Source organism: Lissotriton helveticus, chromosome 5_1, assembly GCF_964261635.1.
Source record: "Lissotriton helveticus chromosome 5_1, aLisHel1.1, whole genome shotgun sequence".
In the NCBI taxonomy this organism is placed as follows: domain Eukaryota; kingdom Metazoa; phylum Chordata; class Amphibia; order Caudata; family Salamandridae; genus Lissotriton; species Lissotriton helveticus.
Genome location: NC_136065.1, coordinates 2,141,052,414 through 2,141,079,570, shown reverse-complemented (window position 1 = coordinate 2,141,079,570; position 27,157 = coordinate 2,141,052,414). Strand labels below are relative to the sequence as shown.

The window sequence follows — 27,157 nt, the reverse complement described above, 5'->3', positions numbered from 1 at the left end:
TGACATCTAGATAAAAAAGTAAAAACAATTGCTAGACACTATGAGTCATACAAAATAGCGGTCACAGTTTGGCGGGAAGCCTCACTTAGGTATACAAAAACATGCAAGAGAACTGACTGTCATGAGGAGGGGAGGTAAGGTGGTCAGATAGAAGGAAAGGGAGTTGGCCAGGCGGGATGGTCACAAGTCATATGCAGAGCAGATAGGTGGGGTGATGCAGAGGGGCGAGGCTACCAGGGAGGGATTAGAAACCCCAGTATTTATTAAGGAGAAGAAGTTTGAGTTCTTTTTTGAAGCTGGGGTAGGACTGGTTACAGCGGAGGTCTTTAGGGAGGGCATTCCAAATAAGTGGGGCATTGCCTGAAAATGAGCGTGACTGAGTGGAATTCTTTTTCTGAATGGGGGGAATAAGTAGGAGGGTGTTGGAGCTTCTCAGTGATCGCGTGCAGCCTGCTTTGGTCAGTTTATTGGAGAGGTATGCCGGTGTGTTTTGGTGGAGGATTTTGTGCGTAATGCAGGCGGTTTTATATGTGGATCTACCTTCAATGGGGAGCCATTTAAGGGATTTAAGGGCGGGAGAGATGTGGTCAAATCGTTTGCAGTCCGTGATAAGCCTAGCTGCGAGGTTGAGCACAGATTTAAGAGGTGCCAGGTGGGTTTTGGGAATTCCGGTGAGGATGGCATTGCCGTAATCAATGCGCGATAGAGCAAGCGATTGGACTGCCAGTTTAAAGTCATCAATTGGGATGAAGGGCTTAATTTTCTTAAGGTTACGGAGGGTAAGGAGGGCTCCTTTGGCAGAGTTGTTGATGTGAACGTTGAGAGTTAGTCGGTTGTCAAGAGAGATGCCCAAGGATTTGACTGAGGTGGCTAGGGACAGGGAGCAGTTGAGGGCGTTAAGGTCTGTGATCCACTTTTGAATGGGGAGCTGGTTGTTTTTTGGGGAGAAAAGAATAATTTCAGTTTTTTTTGGGTTAAGTTTGAGATGGTTCGAGTGGAACCAGGCTTGAATTTTGATGAGGGTGTTGTTGAGGTGGAGGATGTCAGCATGGGTTTTTATCTTATGGTAGAGTTGTGTATCGTCAGCGTAGAGGTGATAGTTAATCCCTGCTTGTTTGAGAATGAGGGTGAGAGGTTCCATGAAGAGGTTAAAGAGAGAGGGAGATAGTATGGATCCTTGTGGAACTCCTAGAGAGATGGGGGAGGGGTTCGAAAGGCAATTGTGGATTTTAATTTGCTGAGCGCGGTGCTGCAGGTATGAGACAAACCAATTATGAGTCATGCCATTAAGGCCGAATCGTTCTTTAAGGACTTTGAGAAGAACAGAGTGGTTAACAGTATCGAACGCTGCGGAGAGATCAAGGAGGATCAGTAGGCTAGATTCGCCATTGTCAAGGGAGTGGTGAATGTCATCTATAATGTTAAGCATGGCGGTTTCGGTGCTGCAGCCTTTCCTGAAGCCAGATTGAAGAGGGTCAAGTAAGTTAAAAAGTTCAATGTGTCTGTCAAGCTGAAGAAGGACACATTTTTCAAGGGCTTTCGAGAGGAGGGGCAAGTTGGAGATAGGACGGAGGTTGTTGAGGTCATTAGGGTCAGCCGTAGGGTTTTTAAGAATGGGGGTGATTTGTCCCAGTTGAAGGGAGGTGGGGACACAGCCGGTGGCTAGGGAGGTGTTAATGATCGAGGTCCAGGCAGGTGTGATGATATGTTTGAGGTTTTGGACAAGTTTAGAAGGGAGGGGGTCTTTAGTGTGGGAGGAGGGTTTAAGTTTTGCAATGATGTCAAAGACATCTCTTTCAGTGACTGGCTGGAAATTATGCCAAGCGGCGTTATTTTTAGGGTGAGTGTTGGGGGGATTAGAATCTTGGAGGGTGGAGGGAAAGGGGGGGGGAATGAGATCAGAATTATGGAGGGTCGTGGAGGGGGCGGGGGGGAGTGGGCAGGAAGCAGGTGCGGTAGGGGGGATGTGTAGTATGGAGGTAGGGGTCAGAGTCGGCAGGAAGGATTGCTCTATTTTTGTAATTTTTTCAGAGAAAAAGAGGGCTATTTCTTCGCATCTGGACGTCGAGGCCATAAGTACAGGCGGAGCGGCTGAGGTTTGATTGCGAACAATGTTGAACAGTTCTCTGTTAATCTCTTCATTCACCACCGGGGCAGACCCACACAGACTCCTGGATCCAGGCTCCCCAGCCACCTTCAGCCAATCACGCGCCAGCATACTGCACACACACACCCATGTCTAGAAGTGGCACTTCCTAACGAGACACATACACGCCGCATACATCATCTCGCAGCATTCAATCACATGAGTCCGCACATACCAGACTCGAACCTGCACACCCCATGCATCAGGAACTACCAGGGACACATACATTCCCCATGCATTCCTATAGGAGGGCAGGCCTATCTCACCACACGCACTCAGAGTGGGAATCACCATCCCCAGGTCACATATAACAAGCAAAAACTTCAGGGTTGAACCTGCCAGAAGGGCCAAGTCCAACACAACCCCCTTCCAGCCAAAACGCAGGGCAAACCAATCACCACTGTGATGGACTTCCCTGCTTTGGGCAATGGAACACGGACGTGGGCCCGCACTGCAGGGACACCCTCCTGTTCTACGGCACGTTGATCCATAAGACATGCACAGACTTAAAAAAAAAAACACATGCCCAACCAGGCTACCCCACTGGTACTCCTTAGTAGTCCACGGCTAGGACCAGGCCCTAGGCACCCAGATACCACTGGTCCATGCCAATCCAGAGTGGAGGGTGGTAACCCCTGGCCCACAATAGCCATTCTCCACTCCCTTTCTCAGTGTAGTTCCAACTACCACTGCTCCTTCCACCTAGGGTCCGCACCCTCAGGCTGGCCAGAGGTCACGGGCAAGAATGCCCCACCCTACCTCTACTTCTGGGGTTCCGTACTCTCCCAGGAGAAGCACCCTCCAGAACATAACTCTCCCACCAGTCTCGGAACTCTCTCCCTCCACTGGTCTACCACCTGGGATCCAATTTCACCAGATGCACAGGAGTCAGACTTCCTCTGACCCCGTTCCAGAGTTCCGCACCCTCCCATGTAGAACAGGGTCCCTCCACTTAAGGTGGGCCCCACCTGCTCTCAGGGTAGTACCACAACCCTCAGCCAAGACCCTAAGGATCCCTGCTAGGCCTGTACCACCCCTTCTGGGAAACACAGGGTCTCTTTACTTAAATTGAGCCCCACCTGTGTCCAGAGGGGTACCCCTAGAAGACAAACCGGCCAGGACACTGGCTACAGTCGCCCTGCCGTCCAGATCTGGAAACACTGACTACTGGCTCCCCAACCGAGGGACGTACCCTTGGGTCAGATGCCTGGCGCACCAGGACTTCTACAAGACGAAAACAAAATCTAAGGCTTTCTCTCCTCCTTCAGCAGGAAGGCAACCACTACAGGTCAATCCCCCATACAGCTTACCCGGTTCCTCCTCTTCAGGCAGAAGTCCCTTCTTGTACTTTAGGACACTACGTACAGTGGCCAGAGGTCACGGGCAAGAATGTCCCACCCTATCTCTACTTCTGGGGTTCTGCACTCTCCCAGGAGAAGCACCCTCCAGAACACAACTCTCCCACCAGTCTCGGAACTCTCTCCCTCCACTGGTCTACCGCCTGGGATCTAATTTCACCGGATGCCCAGGGGCCAGACTCCCTCTGACCCCTTTTCCAGAGTTCCGCACCCTCCCATGTAGAACAGGGTCCCTCCACTTAAGGTGGGCCCCACCTGCTCTCAGGGTAGTACCACAACACTCAGCCAAGAACCCTAAGGATCCCTGCTAGGCCTGTACCACCCCTTCTGGGAAACACAGGGTCTCTTTACTTAAAATGAGCCTCACCTGTGTCCACAGGGGTACCCCTAGAATACAAACCGGCCAGGACACTGGCTACAGTCGCCCTGAAGTCCAGATCCGGACACACCGGCTACTGGCTCCCTAACCGAGGGACGCACCCTTGGGTAAGATGCCTGGCGCACCAGGACTTCTCGCAAGAAAGACACATGACACATAAAACACATTCAGCGGTGTAAGGAACACATGATGCATCAAACACATTCAGCGGTGTAAGGAAGACACATGACGCATAAAACACATTCAGCGGTGTACGGAACACATGATGCATCAAACACATTCAGCGGTGTGAGGAAGACGCATGACTCATAAAACACATTCAGCGGTGTAAGGAAGACACATGATGCATCAAACACATTCAGCAGTGTAAGGAAGACACATGATGCATCAAACACATTCAGTGGTGTAAGGAAGACACATGACGCATAAAACACATTCAGCGGTGTACGGAACTCATGATGCATAAAACACATTCAGTGGTGTACGGAACACATGATGCATCAAACACATTCAGCGGTGTAGGTAGGACACACATATCGTTGATTCAGCAAGCTCCCCATCTCAGAGAACTTACACCCAATTATTCAGCAAGCTCCCCATCCCAGAGAACTTACACTCAATTATTCAGCAAGCTCCCCATTTCAGAGAACTTACACCACTTGTCCAGTGCAACTCAACATTCATCCACCCCCCCCGCCCCGGACTGGTAAGACAGTTTCTACCACCCCTGATTTCTCAACCTGACCACACGTGACACAGGTACCATTACTCCAGGAAAGGGACGGGGGACACTCACATTGGACACATTTTCGCTGCCACCACTGGATCCCACCCTTGTGGTGAATCCAGAAACATATTGCACTTAGGGGGATGATCTACCCTCCCGAGCTAGGGACACCTAACTCACAGTGTACAAGAACCACATTTTCCACAGAAACAGACATTTTTAGCAAACTTAAAAACAATAATCCCCATCTAAAATGCAGAGTTTTGTAGTGAGGCCAGTTATCGCTGTGGTACTGCGCAAACACAAGTCCAAATCCCACCGCTAGCCAACAATGTTAGAAATGGGATTTCTGGTTGGCTAAGGCTTGCACCAAAGCCAGGCAGGAACCACCATTCCTAAGTTAGGGTAAGGAAGTCACCCGCCTAGACAACCCCTGCTCACCCCCTTGGTAGCTTGGCACGAGCAGTCAGGCCTATCTCGGAGGCGATGTGTAAAGCATTTGTGCACGCACCCACCAGCAACAACCCCCAGGGCCCCCCACAAAAGGAACTCCACACAAGGTATATATAAAAATAGCCTTTGTATTGAAAAACACATTAGATAGGAACACCCACTTTACAATGTGCCAGGGGCACGGGCAGAATTTACAGGGGACTATGTACAGGACAGGGCCATGGGACCACTGCCAGGAATATGCACTTGGTGGAACTGGCATTAGAACACATAACAACCAGGAGCTTCATAGAACTAGCATTAGAACCCACAACAACCAGAAGCAACATACATGATGCATAGGATATTCAGGAGAGAAAAAGGACAAGGCACATAACGCATCAGAGGCACCTTCAGAGGTGCAACACAGAATAACTCTCATGAATCACATTAGCATGAGCTCAGAACTTTCACCAGGCCAACTGGCCTCTCTGGGGCTAGGACGCCCAATGTCGCAATGTCAGGACAGGCTGCAGGTAGCCAAGAACAAACCTAAACGTGGCAGCTGCCCACGAAGTGCTGGGCAGCTGTAGATGAAGGGGCCAACGTGGGAGCCTCGCAGGCTCTGATGAACAAACGCAAAATGGTGGAGCCTCTCTGGCTTGAGCACAAAGATACTGGGGCTGAGCCTCGCAGGCTCGGGAGAACAAATGCCAACGGTGGAGCCTCTCGGGGCTCGAGAAACAACTGGGCCGCCTTTGAGCCTCTCGGGCTCATGAATAAACGTGGAGGGGGGGTTGGTGGAGTCCCTCTCGGGGGACTCGCGATCGCCAACTGCCCCCTGAGCCTCTTGGGCTCCGACTCAATAGGTGGAGTCCCTCTCGGGGGACTCGGCATCAGGGGAGGCCCCACGGGCCTCCGAGCACCCAGGCACTCGCGCTGGAGGGGAGGGGCGGGCACCGGCAATGTGCCCCGATGCCCCTCCTCTCCTTTACTGCACTCACCGGGTCTGGGGACGTGCCGGTCTCTTCTCGCTCTCCGGGCTCTCCCTCGCTCCTGGGAGCCCCGGGGGGAGACTGCAGTTTCTTGGGGGGAAAGGCAGGAGCGCGGAGTAGGCTCCCGCCGCTCCCATCCAGATCGCGCTTCGGGGGCCGGACTCCCAAACTCCTCGGACTGGCAGCCTATCACGGCGCGGCCCAGGGAAAAAGTCACAAGGGAATCCCGGGCCGGCAGCCAATCCTAGCGCGGCCCGGGGAGGACGTCACAAGGGGTCCAGGGCCAGCGGCGGTGAACTCGGGGGGATGACGAGTGGTAGGCTCCCTCGAGAATACGAAAAATAAGAAATAAAGCGAGGTAGGCACTCGCTGGGGGCCCCAGATATCTTCACGGGATGGGCAAATGCCGGGTGGGCACCGGCTTGACAAACAAAGCGTTCTCAGCGCTGCAGCAGAAATGAAGCGCTCCCAATCGCTAGAAGGCAAGAACCAGCGCTCCCAAGCGCTAGGTAGGAGGAGCAGCGCTCCCAAGTGCTGGGGGCCAAAGGAAAGCGCTAGGCACGCAGAAAACAGCAAAGTCCTTCAGGGGTCCAGGACCTCAGTAGTCCAGGGGCTGGGCAGGGCCCAGGGAGGCAAGCCTTCCCCTGGGCCCAAGCAGCAGCATGCCCCTGGTAGATTCCAGTTGAGAACAAGAACCTTTTAGAAGAGGTCACAGCCTCCTTTTATACATGAAATTCCTTTGTCTAAAGGTGCAGGGTGGGGGAGAAACCTGTCGCAGCTGGTTTTGGGAGTACTTTGTTTCCCCCAGCCACCCTTTCCATACACCAGGCAGGCTAGGGTCATCAGACGCACCCCAGGGGGTGGAGCCAGCATTGTGTGGGAAAAGCCCAGCCCTATTCAGGACCCAAGTGCAGCCCCTCCCTCACATCAGCATGTTAATCTCTCCATTCACCACCGGGGCAGACCCACACAGACTCCTGGAGCCAGGCTCCCCAGCCAGCTTCAGCCAATCACGCGGCAGCATACTTTTCTACACACACACACCCATGTCTAGAAGTGGCACTTCCTCACTAGACACTTACACGCCGCATACATCATCTCGCAGCATTCAATCAAACGAGTCCGCGCATACCAGACTCGAACCTGCACACCCCACGCATCAGGAACTACCAGGGACACATACATTCCCCATGCATTCCTATGGGAGGGCAGGCCTATCTCATCACACGCACTCAGAGTGGGAATCACCATCCCCAGGTCACATATAACAAGCAAACACTTCAGGGGTGAACCTGCCAGAAGGGCCAAGTCCAACAATGGCACGAGTGCTTATGTGTGACATTCCATGCTTTCTGGCATGCTTATGTCAGGTCATCATTTACGATTTACTATGCTTTGAAAGTTAATACAGCTAAATATGGAATGGAAAATGAGTTGTGCACAATTTTGGTCTTTCTTATTTCAAAATGTTCTTGAGGGGAGAACTCCCCCTCCCCCCCATTACCCCCCCCCCCCCAAACACCTCTAGCAGTCAATAAGCACAGGGCAGGGGAACATCCTATCAAAGCCACACTATGAGGAAGGGTCCCTTGCTGAAATTCAGATCGGGTATTACGTCTGACTTTTAGCAGTGCCGGTCGAGAATGTGGGTGGAGCCAGTTCAGTAAATGGGTGTGGCCTCTGACAAACATTTGAGCACCTGGACTTCATATTTCACAAATTAAGCACTGAGACCCCCCACCCCCCCAACCGTGAGTGGCCCGGTAAGGTGAAATCCAACCTCAAAAGACACCCCTGCATCCAGCCGCCCTGCACCCTGGAGAAGAGAACCTGAGGTGCACCCTATGTCCCCGAGCCCTCCAACTTACCTGCCCAGCTGTTGGTTACTCCCGTAAGTCTTCCTGGACCGAGCCTGCAGTCAAAATCCAAAACTGGCAACTCCCATTGAAAACAACAGGGCACCCGATGCCAAAACAGCACCCTGCACCCGCCGCCCCTGTGCCGCTGTGGGGTGCACCTTGTGTGCTAAACTGGATCCCCATTTGCCCTGAGCTTTAGTCTAGGAGCATTTCTTCCACAACCTTGTGGCGTGCTTGTGATATATCGGATCCAGGCCACAGCGAATGCAGGCTCAATGATAACAGAGTACATTAAATGCATATGCGTGCTGCTCTCTGCGGCAGTGTTCTCAGAGTCACCAGCACACCGGAACCCCGTGGTCCCAGCAATAAAGATTCCTTTAACGTCTATGTCTAACTTGTCACATGTCAGGCTGTGTCTCCTACCAAACTCTTGGCTATTCCTCCAACTTTCAGATTGGTGTTAACTCTTTGTTCTCTGGCTGCGAAGTGAGAGGAGTTTCTAAAGTGAATTATGTGGCAATGCTGCTGGATGGCGTCCAGGGAGTGTGAGAGGAGAGCTGTAGGGTGTTGTTTTTTGTAACACATACCTCAATGGAGATGCCTGTAGATGAGATGTGTGCGTTCAGCAGGTAGGGAAGCAAAGATGAAGCACATTTGTGTGCAACTATCAATTGTGCTACAAACACGCGACGGACACGACCGTCACTACGGCCACAGATGGGGGTAAATTCAGCGCAGCCACCTAGAACCACTACATCCATGCTGAAAAACCCATAGACCGCACACTTACTGGACACTAGAGGTGTACGCGTCATGATGTAATGTGAAATATTGATATACGCTGCCGGACCCCAGGGTTGCCGAGCTGAAGCTGTGTTTAATCTCTTTATATACCACGAACTTCATTGACTGCAGCTGGCCCGGCTGGGTTGTAAGCAGAGATGCTGTGTGCGCTGTATATCGGACAATAAAGGTCTTTATTAAAAAAAAAAAAAAAAAAAAGAGACTTTAATAGGATCACAACGTATCGAGACTCTTTACTTGGTGATGTACAAAGAAATATTCACCAAAGCCCCGTTTCTACTCATTATCATGTTTGCTATTTAGTTTTATCAACAAAGCGGTCTCTCTCCAAAGTTAGTAGCCATTTGAATGGACAATGATTGTAAATGACTATGCAATACCCCACGATGCTTCAGTTACATTCAAAGATTGCCCGCCTCGTGTCAATGAAAGGGAGGTTGGTTGTGAATGTTTGTAGTGTAAATATTGGGTCATGGTTCTAAAACGTTGGGGAAGCACTATTTCTAAACTAGAAGATGCAGGCTGGAAGATGATATATACTTTAGGCAGAGTGAGACCTAGAAATGCAAGATTTAAATTGATATACTATAAAAGTGAACACAGGGTCCCAGCCAGTAATGCAATCCCTGCAGAAAACAAACCTTGATGAGAATAACTGATGTCCCAAACGTAAAATCCTCTACGATACCCATAAACATTTATGGTGGCAGTACTGGTAGGAAGCACTGGGGTTCAAGTTCAAGTTCATGCCTTTATAAAGCGCACTACTCACCCAGAGGGTCTCAAGGCGCTGGAGGGAGGGGTTTACTGTTTATCGAATAGCCATGTTTTCAGTTCTTTTCTGAAGGAGATGTGATTCTGAGTAAGGCGGAGGTGGGTGGGGAGTGAGTTCCAGGTCTTGGCAGCCAGGAAGGAGAAGGATCTGCCACCCATGGTGGTTTTTCGGATGCGCGGGACTGCGGCGAGGGCTTGGTTGGATGATCTTAGTTGGCGGGTGGGATAGTAGAAGGACAGTCGGGTGTTGAGGCATTCGGGTCCTAGATTATAAAGGGCCTTGTGTGCGTGGGTAAGAAGGCGGAAAGTAATTCTTTTGTTGACGGGAAGCCAGTGGAGGTTTTTTAAGTGACCGGTGATGTGCTCTTGGCGCGGGATGTCTAATATGAGTCTTGCTGATGCGTTTTGGATGCGCTGGAGCTTTTTCTGCAATTTTGTTGTAATTCCGGCGTAGAGTGTGTTGCCATAGTCCAGTCGACTCGTGACCAGTGCATGGGTGACAGTCTTTCTTGTTTCGAGGGGGATCCAGCGGAAGATCTTTTTGAGAATGCGAAGGACGTTGAAGCAGGAGGACGATACGGCGTTGCCTTGTCTGGACATTGAGAGGGAGGAGTCTAGAATGAAGCCAAGGTTACGTGCATGGTCTGTGGGTGTGGGCGCAGATTCCAAAGCGGAAGGCCACCAGGAGTCGTCCCAAGCTGAGGGGGAGGATCCTAGGATGAGCACCTCCGTTTTGTCTGAGTTGAGTTTTAAGCGGCTCTGTTTCATCCATTCGGCTACTTCTTTCATACCTTCGTGAAGGTTGTTTTTGGCGGTGTTGGGGTCTTTGGTGAGGGAAAGGATTAGCTGGGTGTCGTCGGCGTAGGAGATGATGTTGAGGTTGTGTTGACGTGCGATGGAGGCGAGGGGACTCATGTAGACGTTGAAGAGGGTGGGACTGAGTGAGGAGCCTTGAGGTACGCCGCAGATGACTTCGGTGGGCTCTGAGTAGAAAGGGGGGAGTCGGACTCTCTGGGTTCTCCCGGCTAGGAACGAGATGATCCAGTCCAAGGCTTTTCCTTGTATGCCGATGTTGTTGAGGCGTTGTATGAGGGTGTTGTGACAGACAGTGTCGAAGGCGGCGGAGAGGTCGAGTAGAATGAGGGCCACTGTTTCACCGTTGTCCAGGAGTGCTCGGATGTCGTCGGTCGCCGCAATGAGGGCGGTTTCGGTGCTGTGTTTGGCTCGAAAGCCGTTCTGTGAGGGATCCAGGGAGTTGTTGGATTCAAGGAAGGCTGCGAGTTGGCTATTGACGGCTTTCTCGATGACTTTGGCCGGGAAAGGGAGGAGGGAAATGGGTCGGTAGTTTTTCAGATCTGAGGGGTCTGCTGTTGGTTTTTTCAGAAGGGCGCTGAGTTCGGCGTGTTTCCATATTTCTGGAAAGGTGGCGGAGTTGAAGGAGCAGTTGATGACATCGCGGAGTTGGGGAGCGATGATGGAGTCAGCTTTGTTGAAGATGAAGTGGGGGCAGGGGTCAGAAGGTGAGCCAGAGTGGATTGAGTTCATGAGGCGAATGGTGTCTTCAATGGTGATTGGGTTCCAGGAGTTGAGGTAGTTAGTTGGAGGGGTGGGATCTGAAGGGGGTGGGGTGAGTTGGTCATTGGGAGTATTCTTGAAGCTGTTGTGGATGTCGGCAATTTTGTTGTAGAAGAAGGAGGATAGCGCATCGCAGAGGTCTTGGGAGTTAGTGATGTCGTTGGATGCTGCGGGAGGGTTGGTGAATTCTTTGACGATATTGAAGAGTTCCTTGCTGTTATGAGAATTGTTGTCGAGACGGTCCTTAAATGCTGATTTCTTGGCGGATCGAATCAGTTGGTGGTGTTTGCGGGTGGCTGTCTTGAGGGAGGCCATGTTGTCTGAGGTTGGTTCTTTTCTCCAATTCTTCTCCAGAGTGCGGCATGTCTTCTTGGATTTTTTAAGTTCATCATTGAACCAGGGAGTTTTTTTGCTGGATGATTTCGACTGGTGTTTTTTCAGGGGTGCTAGTTCGTCCGCACTGTGGGTAATCCATTGCCTGAGGTTGGTGGCCGCTAGGTCTGGGTCCGTTGCTAGGGTGGGAGTGTTTTGGCTGAGTGATGTGAGGAGTTGGTCGGTGGTGATTTTGTTCCATTTTCTTCGGGGAATGGGTTGTGGACGGTTGTGGGTCAGGGTTGTTTTGTAGCTGAAGTGAACACAGCTGTGATCCGTCCAGTGGAGAGCTGTAGTGTGATCGAAGGAGATGTGCTTGCTGGAGGTGAAGATAGGGTCGAGCGTGTGTCCGGCTATGTGAGTGGGGGTGTCAACAAGTTGTTTGAGTCCGAGATTGGACAGGTTGTCCAGAAGGGTGGTGGTGTTGTTGTCGAGAATGTTGTCAAGGTGGTAGTTGAGGTCTCCTAGAAGAATGTAGTTCTCGGAGGCGAGGGCGTGCGGGCTGACGAAGTCAGTGATGTCGTCGCTGAATTGAGATCGGGTGCCTGGGGGCCTGTAAATGAGTGTTCCTCTAAGTGTGGTCCTGGGGTCGGTGTGGATCTGAAAGTGGAGGTGTTCGGCGGTTGCAAGATTGACGTCAGAGCTGGTGGGTGTTGGAACCAGTTGGATGGCCTATTATGCCATTCCCAAGACTTTATTTATTGGGATTTATAGCGGTCAAGAAGGAAGGGAAACACATGTTGAAATTAATAGGGCTGAGTCTAATTCTAGCAAAAGGATTCATAGCTCTGGAGACAAGAAGCTGCATTGTGGTTAAAGCAGGAGCCGCGAACTCAACGACAACGCTAACAGCTTAGAGTACTATTAGAAAACAGAGAACTATCCTTGACGGTGCCCACTCGAAAGATGTGGGATGTGGCAGCAGTGCAGATAGTCTCAGATAACTTCTTCCACGAGGGCTTTTAACTGTACTTGGATATGGTGCAGAGTCGTGATTGGAAAAACCACATGTGGGTGGCACAGTGGATGTTAAAGTGCATCATCGGGTTATAGCTGCTGTATGTCTGTGTTCACATAACCGGTCTGATTATGGGAAATGCTGGAATTTACGCACCCTACGTCTGCAGCACTGTTTAGCGAAGGCTGTTTCTTGCAGCTGTATGTTGTCTGGTACAAAACAATATATACACCCCCAGGCGGGTGAGGCTGCCCACTGAGGCAGGAGTCTTTATACCCACACGGGTGAGGCCACCCACTGAGGGATGAGTCTTTATACCCAGACGGGTAAGACTACCCACTGAGGGATGAGTCTTTATACCCACACGGGTAAGACTACCCACTGAGGGATGAGTCTTTATACCCAGACGGGTGAGACTACCCACTGAGGGATGAGACTTTATACCCAGACGGGTGAGACTACTCACTGAGGGATGAGACTTTATACCCACACGGGTAAGACTACCCACTGAGGCATGAGTCTTTATACCCACACGGGTAAGACTACCCACTGAGGGATGAGTCTTTATACCCAGACGGGTGAGACTACCCACTGAGGGATGAGGCTTTATACCCAGACGGGTGAGACTACTCACTGAGGGATGAGACTTTATACCCACACGGGTAAGACTACCCACTGAGGGATGAGTCTTTATACCCAGACGGGTGAGGCTACCCACTGAGGGATGAGACTTTATACCCAGACGGGTGAGACTACCCACTGAGGGATGAGTCGTTATACCCACACGGGTAAGAGTACTCACTGAGGGATGAGTCTTTATACCCACACGGGTAAGACTACTCACTTAGGGATGAGTCTTTATACCCAGACGGGTAAGACTACCCACTGAGGGATGAGTCTTTATACCCACACGGGTGAGGCTACCCACTGAGGAATGAAGAGTCTTTATACTGAGGTGGGTGTCGCTACCCACAGATGGATGAGACTTTATACCCACACGGGTAAGAGTACTCACTGAGGGATGAGACTTTATGGTTAGGCGGTTGAGGCTACCCACTGAGGGATGAGTCTTTATACTGAGGTGGGTGTCGCTACCCACTGAGGGATGAGTCTTTATACTGAGGTGGGTGTCGCTACCCACAGATGGATGAGTCTTTATACCCAGACGGCTGAGGCTGCCCACTGAAGGCGATATGCTGTTAACTGAGGTGTTGCATCATTACACACTGAGTGGACAAGGCTTGATGCCCAGAAATGGAGCTTCCCATGGAGTTGGTGAGGCAGGCTGTCGTTGTGAATAGTTATTTATGTTTTAGAAAGTGCAATTGTACCCAGGGAGTGAGAGCGCATTGTGCAGCAGTACAATGTGAGTGAAAGGCACCCCTTTAGCAGAAACATATGATGAGTAACTTATGAAATAAAAACTGATAAAGATTAAATAACTGTCTCCACAAAAAGCATGGAGTGAAAGCCACAAGGGATTATGTCACGAGATGGCGCTAAACAAAGTGTTGGAGACTTGAAGAATGAAACCGTGGTGGGAAAGACATAGCATAGCTCACTTGGAAGCGACAAAGAACCATACGTTTCATGACTGTGAAAAGAAAGAGGTGGGAATATCATACAAGAGCTTCAGGGAGGTTGAAATTAGACACAAACACTAATGAAGTGGAGCGGGAATGATACCTAGAGTAGAGGATGTCTGGGGGTATGGCACAGGTGGCTAGGCTAGAGTTTACCCAGCATGTGGGTGAAAAGGCGGAACACAAGATGAGGTGGCGGTGAAGACGCAGGAAAGCCAAAAGAGATCAAAAATGTATCTGGAGGAAAGTGACTAGACAAAGAAAGGCTAGACCGATAGAGAGAGGTACCCCTGAGGCTACCAACTGAGATTGTGAGGTTAACTGCCCATGCACTGTGAGTCCTCTGACGGGTAAAGCTACCCCTGAGGTGAGGTGTATAATCTTTGTCTCCTTATGTATTTATTTAAATTGTTTGGGTTGCTGGTTCATGCTCTGTGTAGGTTACGATCTTGTTTTTGTCTCTGCTTTTTACTTTGTTTGACAGTGTCTCTCAAAAGCACATTCTCTTGTTTTTAAATGAGTCTTTACATGTAATTGTTTCTCTTTCAGGTTTCTTGTTTGCAGAGCCTGCAGTTCCCAGAAGCAGTCGAGCAGAGCCTGCAGATCACTGGCGTGTCTTGGAATTCTACAGGGTCTGTTGTCGCTTGCTCCTATGGCAGGTGAGAATCTGGGCTGCTTGAGCTTCTGCTTGTGGGGATCTCAGTGAAGCAGAGGAATGAATGACAAGAACATGGCACTTTTGGAACAGCAGGTCGATGATGGGAGGCGTTGAGATGCTGATGTGGTAATCCAGCATGACTGAATTTTATAACCATCAAGCTGATAAATTTCCAACATTTGAAAAAGAAATTCATCGGTGCTGGCCGCCTGTGGTTCTTATATGTAATTGTTATGTTTGTGTGACCTAAACAGGAGGTGATGATTGTTATTTTGCTGCAGAGATCAGTAGCCAGGCTGCTGTTAAAAGAACCCATCTGTCTGATTAGTAGTTCCGTCCAATGCACGCTACGTGGGTGTTTGGGGACTCAAGCAGCTGGTCACCACACCGACCCACACAGCTGGACACACGCTCAACCTTGTCTTTTCCATCTTCTGCGCGGGAGGCAGCGAGTATGCTTGTGTACAGTGGGTTTTCTAAAGAAGAAGTGGATGCAGTGGTGGTCCATCCAGGGCAGGTCTGAGGTGTGGCTGAAGAAGACGCAGTTTCCTCCTGCGAAGACTATGGTGGAACGTGTGTCTGTGTGAGTGGAGGTGGAGAAGAGTTGCTTTAGTCCTATTTTGGCGAGGGTCTCCAGGAGGGCGGTGGTGTTAGGGTCTTCGTGGGTATCCAGGTGGAAGTTCAGTTCTCAGATTAGTATGTAGTCTGTGGCCGGTGAGGGTGTGAAGAGGTCGGCAATGATGTTGGTGAAAGGAGCGCGAGGGCCATGCGGTCTGTAGACGAGTGTTCCGCGGAGAGTCGTTTTGGGGTTGGTCTAGATCGGTAGGTGGAGATGTTCCGTGGGGGGGGGGGGGACGGGGGTGCGTCATCCGGGTCAGGGGTTGTCATGCGGAGGAAGTTTTTGTGGACCGTGAGGATGCCTCCCCCTGGGCAGGTGTGGGGGTCTTTCCTCAGGATCTTGTATCTGTCTGGATTGGCTGTTGCGATGTCAGGTGCGGAGTTGGCGTTGGTCCAGGTCTCTGTGAGGAAGGCGACGTGGGGCGTGTTAGTGTTGAGGAGGTCCCAGATTTCTATGGCGTGTCTGTGCAGGGAGCGCACGTTGAGGAGGATGCAGTTCAGTGGTTTGTGTGCGCTGGCATCCGGTGGGCTGGGGGGCTACTGCTAGGGTCCAGAGGTGGGTGAAGGTGCAGCGGTAGTGTCTGCAGGAGATCGGGCCTTGGGTGCTGCTCGGCATCGAGAGCTGGCAGTTTTTGCTGCATCTGAGGTTGAGGGCGTGGAGGGTGCTGTGGTTGTAGTGGCAGCAGGTTGGGGGACCAGGGTCCCTGCGCTGGTCACGGACGGGCGCAGACTGATTTGCCTTTGGCACACCAGTGCCGCAGCCGCCACCTTTAAGTAGGAGTCGGGGGAGGGCAGTCATCTGGGAGGCAGGAGTGACACACTGGGGGTGGAGGGGCCATGGGCAGTGCGGGAGAGAAGGGCGAAAAAAGGATCAGAACAGAGAGAGCAAAAACAGAAGGAGAATGAACAGAGAGAACAGAGCCAGAAAGAGCAAAAAGAGGTAGACGGGCACAGAGGACCCAGAACAGAGCGGGAAAGCAGAAGAGCAGAGTGCTCTTCCACAGGACCACCAGGGATGAGGCGTGGGCAGGTGCCTGCGGGTAGAGGAGGGCCTCGAACACCTACCTGGCACTCAAACTCTAGGCCAGGGCAGTCCCTCACGGTGGAGCTGCGCCGGGGAGAGCAGTGACACTGACCAGGAAGATCTGCTTTGTTCCATCTGATAGATCTGTGGTAGATCATTGTGTTCTTTGAGTAACCGCTCTTACTTGGCTACCTTTCTTTTACGCAGGTTGGATGATGGAGACTGGAGCACTGAAAAATCCTTTGTTTGTACCTGGAACCTGGACCGCAGGGGGTTAAATCCGAAACACCCTGATGTGGTTCTGGATGTTCCTAGCTCTGTCCTGTGTTTGGCTTTTCACCCCATGCAGCCGTCGCTGATAGCAGGTGTGTATGTCTTTCTCTGCTGGTACTATTGGTGTGTGTGTGTGTGTGTGTGTGTGTGTGTGTGTGTGTGTGTGTGTGTGTGTGTGTGTGTGTGTGTGTGTGTGTGTGTGTGTGTGTGTGTGTGTGTGTGTGTGTGTGTGTGTGTGTGTGTGTGTGTGTGTGTGTGTGTGTGTGTGTGTGTGTGTGTGTGTGTGTGTGTGTGTGTGTGTGTGTGTGTGTGTGTGTGTGTGTGTGTGTGTGTGTGTGTGTGTGTGTGTGTGTGTGTGTGTGTGTGTGTGTGTGTGTGTGTGTGTGTGTGTGTGTGTGTGTGTGTGTGTGTGTGTGTGTGTGTGTGTGTGTGTGTGTGTGTCGCGTGTGTGTGTCGCGTGTGTGTGTCGCGTGTGTGTGTCGCGTGTGTGTGTCGCGTGTGTGTGTGCCGCGCGCCGGGCCCAGTGTTGGTTGCATGTATGTGTGCCCCTCTCCTAGCGATGTGGTGCTGTGCCCAAAACTAATTGTGTGTATATGTGATGTGTGCCCGTCTCCCAGTAAGCAGTGCAGTGCCCAGTACTCGTTGTGTGTAAATGTGCCCCTCTCCCGGTGATGCAGTGCTCAGTACTGGTTGTGTGTATATGTGGCCCTTTCCCAGTGAGACTGTGCAGTGGCCATTACTGACAACAGAGGTGTACATGTGCCCGCCGCCCCTGTGCAGAGCTCATCGCCATAAACTGGTTATCCCAATAGTTGCTTGTATTGTTACTGAAGAGATGATCACTTCTCGGTCCACCGTGAGTGTGACTCCAATAGGGGAATACGTGACTACCTGTTCGCGGTCCACGTGAAGTTTATGTGCAGTCTTAGTCCCATGTTGGAAGGCCCGTCTCCTGGCTGGTTTTCTTATTGTTCTATTTGTCCCTGCCTAAGTGCACACCTTGTCACCCATGCACCCAAGCTGTAGAATCTACATCAACATGTGGTTCCTGATTCATCTGAACAAATCTTTTATGGTGTTCGGGTGCTGCTTCCAAAGTCTATTGCTGGCAGGCTGTTGGCACCCCACCCCAACGTCCACTTGCAGTGCGCGAATGGAACCCAGTCTGTGGCCCACTGCCCTCTGTGCACACGCAAAGACTTGAGCTAGCACACTTATATGGTTTGTCTCAATGGCTACCAACTGAGTTCCCCCGCTCTGTGAAACATATCTGCCCATGGCCCCTTTACCCTCAGTGCCCCTTAGTGGCAGCTACAATATGGCCTCTGTGATGCAGTTCTCATCATGCTCATGGTACCGAGTTTCGAAATGGTGACTGGATATAGTGCACATTGTTGCAAACAAGCTTTTGGGGTTCTGGATATGTTTGTGGGAGTTGTAATTGCTTGCAGAGTCATATGTTTGTCCCTAGAGTAACGTTTCTTCAAAATAAGTACAAAGTAAACTTGCTGTGCCTAAATGAAAGGCCCTAAGTCTTAGTCAATCTGTGTATATTGGTTCCCTCCTCGTATTAGGGAAGTCTGATAACTGAGCCCCTTGTCAGCAAGGCAACACATCACATGCTACAGTTGCTGTTGCATCTACAAAGATCACTGGCACCTGAGCTGTCTAGGTGTGTCTTTAGGAGCCCCAGATGCCAGCTGACACTTAGGCGTTCTTGTAAGAAGGTGTGTCTTCCAGCAAACAGTGCATTGGTTACAGTGCATGGGCTATTTTCAGAAGAAATCTAGGCCAGCCATCCAGCGGAGCCCTTCGGTTGGTTCCTGGACATGGGCTTGGGCTGTGCTCAACCCTTCTCCAAGTTGTGTTCACAGAAGGCCAGTCTGGCCTGGAGGCCCGCTCCTTCCTCTAGCTTTGCACTACTTCTGTGTTCTGCTGTGCTCCTCATCGCCGCCTCATGTATGTATTCTTAACACATTTGATTATTAGTTGTGAAGTGTGTGAATGCTGCACATGAATAAGTCCACAATTGTCTCGTTGCTGGAAACGAAGTACCCCACTGTAGCACTTACCTGTCCCTGAGTAGTGAAACAGGGCAGTCCAAGGCCTGCTGAGGGCGGTGGTGTGGGCTAGTGCCCCCAGCTCACTGGCAGCAACAACAGCTCAATAATTCATTGTCCACTCTGTGCTATTTGAAATGGAAATGAAAAGTAGTTTTATCACACACTACTAAATACTATGCATTAAATTACAAACCTGTGCATCAGGTAAATGGAAATACCTTGGGTTACCCTCTCATTTCAAGTTATGCCCCTAGTGGGTCCTGAACGCTACGGCCACAGAACCACCACCTACACTAGATAGAACATCACAATATAAGGGGGTGTTACTGTCAATAAGGAGGTCCTACTGAATTTTTCAGGGTACATCATTAAAAATAGAGAACATGTTACACTTCATAACTAAAACTCCAATGAAATGAAAGGGTACAGTACAATAAGCAATGCATATCATAACCCCCCTTTGAAGTCAATGGGGTAGTATCAACTTTTTTTAGCCTTCATTATAATGGCAAAACTGTTAGCCATCAGCAGTTGTTAATAATGCATTGTATTCTATAATGTTTCACTTCCACCCACCTGGCTGCTAATGCAATCTTTGAACCCACCACTAGGGGTTTTTCTCCCTTCCAAAGCCCGTAAACCTTTGGGCCAATGAGCTCTTAGGCTGCTCCCCGCCCTCCTCTGGTGATGACCCGTGGACTGCCTTAGCCAGGGTCAGCCTCACAGGTCAACCTTGTTGTTTACCTACTGGATTACTGTTAGACCTGTCTGCTTCTGGGAAGACTCTCACCATCGTGATTTATTTTTGTCCCCCTTAGCCTCCCAGAGTTTCTATTTTTATTTTTACATATGTCCATCAGGAATTTTTTAATGCTGTCAGGGGGCTAGGTGTTCCTTGGCGATGACGCCATTTTTCCCTCATAACCTGTGAGGCCTAGTCAGCCCCCTTGAAAATCTAGGGATCTCCAGAGACCTAAGATGGTGTCCACCAACTGCCATAACGGACACCACTGGAGGACAGGTCCATAGGTTAACATTAGGGAACTTTCTAGAATACCCTAGAGAATTCTGCAGGTCTCAGGCCACCCTATATAAGGCCAGTGACCAGCAGCCATTGTGTGCTGACCCCAGAGTAGAGGAGTGAGGCAGTGGTGAGAGGAGGTGGACACACTGAGAGCAGCTAGTTTGTCACTGAGGCTGACAGTTACTTCAGAGGATTGTTCCCCCTTCAGCCTTTGACCGATCCCTCTCTCAAAACATCAACTATTGGAAAAGAAATCGAGCTACTTGAGGAAGCAGCCACTCACATCTTGGAATCTCAATAAATCCACTCAGGATACCCCTGACTGAAGAGAGTCCTGGCTACCCCTGATCAGCGCTGAGCTTACCGGGGACGTGGAGTAGCTGAAGTGAGTGCGGGGGTCTGTGGCACCCTGGCGACCTGTGGAGCAAGGGCGCCGTGTGTGGACATCCTTCCTGTGAAGCCCAAGTGAGAAGTGACTGGAGGGGAGCAGCGACGCTGCTCTGATCGGCATCGGGACCCCGGGGGCACCGGCCGCGTCAAAACAAAGAGATCGGCGCTTCCGCGCATGACCAGCAGCTAGACGCTTTTCGTGAGGCAGGAGGGGCCTATGATCGGGCAGGCCCGGGAGAGCAGCGTCACCGATAGACCAGCGTCCTCCCTTTGAGTGAGTGCGGAGGCGGGAGAAGAGCGAGCGCTTCCGCGCATGCCCAGCGGAGTAGTGCGCCTGAGGAGGGCCGGTCGCGTCATCGGAGGTGCGTCAAGGCAGAGCTCCAGCCAGCGGTAAGCTTGAAGAGGCAGAAGCGCCGCATCGGTCACCTCGGTGGAGCGCCTCGGTCTGAGGTAGGCATCCCTGACGCCTCTACAACTGCGGGGAGACTTCCCCGGCACCGCGGGACCCAGGCAACACCAGCTGCACTGTCCGGAACTCAAAAGTAAGCCGGGTAGAGGGGGTGCGGGAAGAGGAAGCATCGGGTGACTGAAGGCATCAAAGCGGGAAATCTTAAAGACGGGCAATTGACTTTTAAGCCGCCAGAATTACATATAAAGAAACCGAGTGACAGAACTGCCCAGTCCACGTAAAAACTCTAGCTCCTAATGAGATAAGAGGGGGAGAGTGGTGGGCAGGGAGAATTACCAGGCTCACTAGGAAGAGCCCTTATATCCTGTTATTAATTAAGGAAGTAGAACCTTCACCATTAAGGTGCAACCTGTGAATTGATCGAAGGGAGAACATTGTTGATTCTGTTTTGTCTCCTTTTAGCCACATGGCTGGGGGTTTATGTTGAGAAGATCCACCCCTGTGGTAGAGGTCTGTTGAGTGAGAAGAAGGCTAAGAGCTGAGGGGTAATGTACACGCCTAAGAGTGGTTAAATAACATGTTGAAACTGTAGAGTGCAAATCCCTAGCTGTAACCTCCTAGTGGAGTAGTGGGTTGTACTATAGACAGCCTCTTATCACAAATGTAATGTACCTGCAAATGTGTCTTTAAAAACATATTACTCTGCCAGACTGTATTTTGCCTTCCTGTAAAAGTTATTAGTGAAGTGTCTTGTGTCCTAAATAACTAAAGAACCTAAATGTACCTTTGATTCTCAAATTCTGAGCAGGAAAAATATTGAAGAGTAATTTAAATTTCATGTGGATGTGTATTTGATTGTCTTTCATCCCTGACTAAAAAGCATAACAAGAAGAGCATATTATTTTTATAAAAGGTATCGGTATTTTTCCAAACAGTGGTGTTGTGTCTTTATTTTAGTGGTTCATCACTGAGTTACTGTGGGTAAGACTTGTAAGTACTTAGCCAACGCCTTGAGTTAGCTGTAGACCACTACTGTGCCAAGCTACCATATGTAGGCTTGGGTAATCTAGGTCTAACATAATTGGTGTTTCAGCGGTGGGATAACGGATTTGTACTTACACTCACTTATTAGTAACGCAGTGCTAACCACAAGACCTCACCTGGAGTTTTCTCCCTGCGGCCCTCCTAATTTATATTTTTGATTTTTCTAAATTTACTTCTGGTGGTGGGTGGAGGTTAACCTCAAGTCACTTCGTGGTTTTCTCCTGTGAGTAATTTTATACCATGGCAAAGCTGGAGGTGAATCTTAAAGAGTTGGAAGCCAATACTGTGGCCCAACTCAGGGATTGGTGTCAGCAGAACGGGGTATTTTTCAATAAAGGTGCCAAGAAAGGAGAGTTGCTGACAAGCATAAGGGCATGGTTAGAAGCTCGCCTAAGGGAGGAACCAGAAACGGAAATGGGTGATGGGGACACTGTTACTGAGGCTGCATTGCTGAACCAAATGGGGAGAGGGAATCTTCTGACAGGTCCCAGGCTACCTTCAAGGGCAAGCAGCAGTGTTTCAGACAGGGGCTTAACCGAAGCCGAGCTGGAAGATAGGAGGGAGGAGAGGAGGTTGAAAATAGAACTAGCCAGGATGGACATGGAAAGGGAGGATAGGAGGTTGGCACATGAGCGAACCATCAAAGAGATGGATTTACAAGCCCTAAACCGAGGATCCCCCAAATCAGAGAATGGTGGCAGCGATACCCAGACCAACATCAAAGAACCTAGACCGTACCTACCAAAAGATATTATGGCTTGTTATGTACCCAGTGACGACATTGCTAAGTGGCTAGCCGCCTACGAGGTCTCGCTAAGGGCCCATGGGATTCTGGAAGTCCACTGGGGAGGTGGGTTATACAAATACATGCCCCCCACTGGCAGGGATACTTTGTTGGCTCTTGACCAGAGTGAACAGACCTACTATCCGGCTATGAAATCAGCGCTGCTCAAGAAGTTTGGGTTGACCCCTGAGAAATATAGGCAAAAGTTCCGGGGTAGCTACAAGCTGGGCACGCAAAACTGGGTAGATTTCTTGGACTACGCCAGGAAGGCCCTGGAGGGTTGGGTAAGAGGCAGCGAAGTAGGAGACTATGAGGGACTATATGACCTCATACTCAAGGAACACCTACTCGAGAAGTGTCTTCCCGAACTAAGACAGCATCTGGTGGACAGCAAGCTGACCAGCCCCAGGAAGCTTGCTGAGGAGGCGGACATCTGGGTTAGTACCCGGGTGTCGACTAAGGGGACTGGAGGGAATTCCCAGAAGCAAGGACAGGGCGCCCCCCAGAGGAAAGAGGGAGGGGAAACTAAGAGGGAGTTCTCAAAAGGGCCACAAAATACTTCGCAAGGAAGGGGCAGAGGATTCATCCCCAAGAGTAACCCCCCTCGCAACCCTACCCCTGGCCAAAGCCAGCAGCCAAGGGTTGTTCATTGTTTTGAGTGTGGTGGTGTGGGACACTATAAAGGAGATGTGAGGTGCCCAAAAAGACCACCCCCTCCCACTGGAGGAAAAGCCCCGGGAATCACTAGTGTAGTGCTCGGGGAGGAGATGCCTTTGGTTAATGGGGGGGAGCGGGCGGGTGTCACCTTAGTGTCCCTAGGAGATAAGGAGATGGTTCCCAAGACCCAGCTGCCCTCTAATACTACTAAGTATGAGCAGTGGGTCACCATCAATGGCCGAAGAGGGGAGGCTCTGAGAGACACAGGAGCCAGCATGACTATGGTAAGGAGTCAGCTGGTGTCTTCAGAGCAGGTCATCCCAGATGTACTCCATCCCGCCGTAATGGCTGACGGCAGATTGGGCCACTATCCTGTGGCCGAGGTTCCCTTTGAGTGGGGAGGGGTTGCAGGTCCACTTCGAGTTGCCGTAAGCCCTGCCGTGCCTGTTGACTGCCTGTTGGGGAATGATATGGAGCACAATGCTTGGAGGAGGGTGGAGTACCAGACTCACTCTGAGATGCTGGGACCCCCTGACTGGACTTGCGTCAGCACCAGGTCCGCGACTGCCCGAAGGGGGAGTTCATTGAAGCTGGAGCCTGGAACAATGGCCCAGCCGACTGCCAGAGAGGAGAAGGACAGGAGGCCGGAGGACCCGGCCTCGACATCTCCACCTCGTGAGACAACTGGACCACCTGCGGAGGTGGATCTGGAGTCCACCGGGGAGAATGTTGCTTCCCTGGAAAACCTACCCATCCCAACTGAATGGCATGTGGAGGGAGGTCCTTCCCGGGAAGAGTTCTGCAAAGCTCAGAAAGAGTGTCCTACTCTCGAGGGGCTGCGGCAACAGGCCAACGCCCAGGCAGCGGGAAACATTGAAGGGAGCTACCAGATTTACTGGGAGGATGGACTCCTCTACAGTGAGCCCAAGACACCTGGTCACGGTTCAGCCAGAGCCTTGGTGGTCCCTCAATGCTTTAGAGCCTTTCTACTGGAACTGGCTCATGAGATACCATTGGCAGGACACCTGGGACAGGACAAGACCTTTGCCCGGCTTGTCCCCCATTTCTACTGGCCTCGAATGAAAGTGGCGTCGGATACATATTGTCGGACGTGTGTGTCTTGCCAAGCCAGTGGGAAAACTGGGGTGAAGCTAAAAGCTCCCCTGGAACCACTACCCGTCGTTAGCACCCCCTTTGAGAGGGTGGGCATCGACATTGTAGGGCCATTGGATCCACCAACTTCAGCTGGACATCGGTTCATACTGGTTTTGGTGGATCATGCCACCCGGTACCCAGAGGCAATACCTCTGAGGACCATCACTGCACCTGCAGTGGCAAGGGCCCTGATGGGGATTTTCACCAGAGTGGGTTTCCCCAAGGAGGTCATTTCCGACAGGGGGACTAACTTCCTTTCAGCATACATGCGGGCCATGTGGAAGGAGTGCGGCGTTACCTATCGGTTTACTACTCCCTATCACCCACAAACCAATGGTCTTGTGGAAAGGTTTAACAAAACCTTGAAAGGTATGATACGGAGTCTTCCTGAGAGCCTACGGAAGAAATGGGACATCCTCCTACCCTGTCTCTTGTTTTCCTACAGGGAAGTGCCACAGAAGGGAGTGGGCTTCAGCCCCTTCGAACTTTTGTATGGGCACCCTGTAAGGGGACCTCTCAGCCTGGTGAAAGACGGATGGGAACAGACTCCCAGGAAGCTTCCCCAGGACGTGGTGAGCTACATGCTGGCCTTCCGGAGCCAAATGGCTAAGTTGTGGAAGCAGGCTTCAGACAACTTGGAGGCCAGCCAAGCAGTTATGAAAGAGTGGTATGACCACAACGCTCACCCAGTGGAACTGGAGCCTGGACAGAAAGTGTGGGTAATGGAACCTGGAGAGCTAAATGCCCTCCAGGATCGTTGGACAGGCCCCTTTGAGGTTTTAGAGAAAAAGGGGAAGTCTACCTATTTGGTGGATCTTAAGACCCCGAGGCAGCCCCTCAGGGTGCTGCATGCCAATCGCCTCAAGCCACATCATGAGAGGCCCGAGGTTGTCTTAATGCTGGTGACCGATGGAGCAGAGGAAGAAGAAAGTGAACCTCTCCCTGATCTTCTCTCGTACAAAGAAAAAGATGGATCAGTGGAGGGAGTGATTCTCTCGCCATCCCTGACTTCTGAACAGCAAAGCGATTGCCGCCAGATCCTGGAGCAATTTTCTCCCCTGTTCTCCCTTGTCCCAGGTAGGACCCACCTGTGTACCCATGACGTGGACACAGGAGACAGCCCACCTGTGAAATCTAAAATCTACCGGCTGTCGGACAAGGTGAAGGCCAACATCAAAAGTGAAGTCGCCAAGATGCTGGAGCTAGGGGTGATTGAACCTTCTGGTAGCCCTTGGTCTAGCCCGGTGGTTTTGGTACCAAAAGCTGCCCCACCAGGCACCACACCTGAATTGAGATTCTGTGTGGACTACCGAGGCTTGAACTCCGTGACTAAAACTGATGCACATCCTATCCCACGGGCGGATGAGCTTATTGACCGGCTGGGAGCTGCCCAATACTTAAGTACCTTTGACCTGACTTCAGGGTACTGGCAGATTTCCCTTACTGAGGAGGCGAAGGAAAGATCAGCCTTCTCTACACCTGAGGGACACTACCAATTTCGTGTGATGCCCTTTGGGCTCAAGAATGCCCCTGCCACTTTTCAGAGGCTGGTGAACAGGGTCCTTTCGGGAATGGAAGCTTTTTCTGCTGCATACCTGGACGATATTGCTGTCTTCAGCAGCAGCTGGGAGGACCATTTGCAGCACCTGCAAGCTGTTCTTCATGCCCTGCAACAGGCTGGCTTGACCATCAAGGCCAGCAAGTGTCAGATCGGACAAGGGTCGGTGGTGTACCTAGGTCACTTGGTGGGCAGAGGGACGGTGCAGCCCCTCCAGGCAAAGATTGAGACCATCATCGCCTGGGAGCCCCCCAAGACTCAAACCGAGGTCCGAGCCTTCCTGGGCCTCACTGGATACTACCGTCGCTTCGTGAAGGGGTATGGCACTATCGTGGCCCCCCTCACTGAACTTACTTCCAAGAAGCAACCCCGACGGGTAGTCTGGACAGAGGCTTGCCAGCGAGCCTTCATGACCTTGAAACAAGCATTGTGTTCCGCTCCCATTCTCAAGGCCCCTAATTTTGCTAGAGAATTCATTGTCCAAACAGATGCGTCAGAACATGGCATTGGGGCAGTGTTATCGCAGCTAAATGATGAGGGCTTGGATCAACCCGTGGTCTTCTTGTCCAGAAGGCTACTCCCCAGGGAAAGGAGATGGAGTACAATTGAGAGAGAAGCCTTTGCGGTGGTTTGGGCTCTGAAGAAGCTGCGACCATACCTGTTTGGTTCGCACTTCCTAGTTCAGACTGACCATCGCCCCCTTCGTTGGCTGATGCAAATGAAGGGGGAGAATCCCAAGTTGTTAAGGTGGTCCATCTCCCTACAGGGAATGGACTTTAGGGTGGAACACCGACCTGGGGCAGACCATGCCAACGCAGACGGTCTATCCAGATATTTCCGCCTTAGTGATGAGGACTCCCAAGGGGTTGGGTAGTTCTCCCCACTTTCAGCTGGGGGGGACGCGTGTTAGACCTGTCTGCTTCTGGGAAGACTCTCACCATCGTGATTTATTTTTGTCCCCCTTAGCCTCCCAGAGTTTCTATTTTTATTTTTACATATGTCCATCAGGAATTTTTTAATGCTGTCAGGGGGCTAGGTGTTCCTTGGCGATGACGCCATTTTTCCCTCATAACCTGTGAGGCCTAGTCAGCCCCCTTGAAAATCTAGGGATCTCCAGAGACCTAAGATGGTGTCCACCAACTGCCATAACGGACACCACTGGAGGACAGGTCCATAGGTTAACATTAGGGAACTTTCTAGAATACCCTAGAGAATTCTGCAGGTCTCAGGCCACCCTATATAAGGCCAGTGACCAGCAGCCATTGTGTGCTGACCCCAGAGTAGAGGAGTGAGGCAGTGGTGAGAGGAGGTGGACACACTGAGAGCAGCTAGTTTGTCACTGAGGCTGACAGTTACTTCAGAGGATTGTTCCCCCTTCAGCCTTTGACCGATCCCTCTCTCAAAACATCAACTATTGGAAAAGAAATCGAGCTACTTGAGGAAGCAGCCACTCACATCTTGGAATCTCAATAAATCCACTCAGGATACCCCTGACTGAAGAGAGTCCTGGCTACCCCTGATCAGCGCTGAGCTTA

The 27,157-nt window shown here is 51.1% G+C and overlaps 1 protein-coding gene across 8 annotated transcripts in view; it reads left to right on the top strand.

Moving 5' to 3' along the window:
* The window catches only part of LOC144756423 (cytoplasmic dynein 2 intermediate chain 2-like), a 98,792-nt gene that overhangs the window by 23,291 nt on the left and 48,344 nt on the right, over positions 1-27,157 (top strand). For all 8 annotated transcript variants that reach the window (XR_013595147.1, XR_013595146.1, XM_078646255.1 and 5 more), the window contains 2 exons: positions 14,515-14,624; positions 16,473-16,630. Coding sequence is in view for 6 of the 8 variants with exons in the window: in XM_078646255.1 (XP_078502381.1) it covers positions 14,515-14,624; positions 16,473-16,630 (268 nt within the window). In the remaining 2 variants the exon portion in view is untranslated. The remainder of the gene's footprint in view (positions 1-14,514; positions 14,625-16,472; positions 16,631-27,157) is intronic.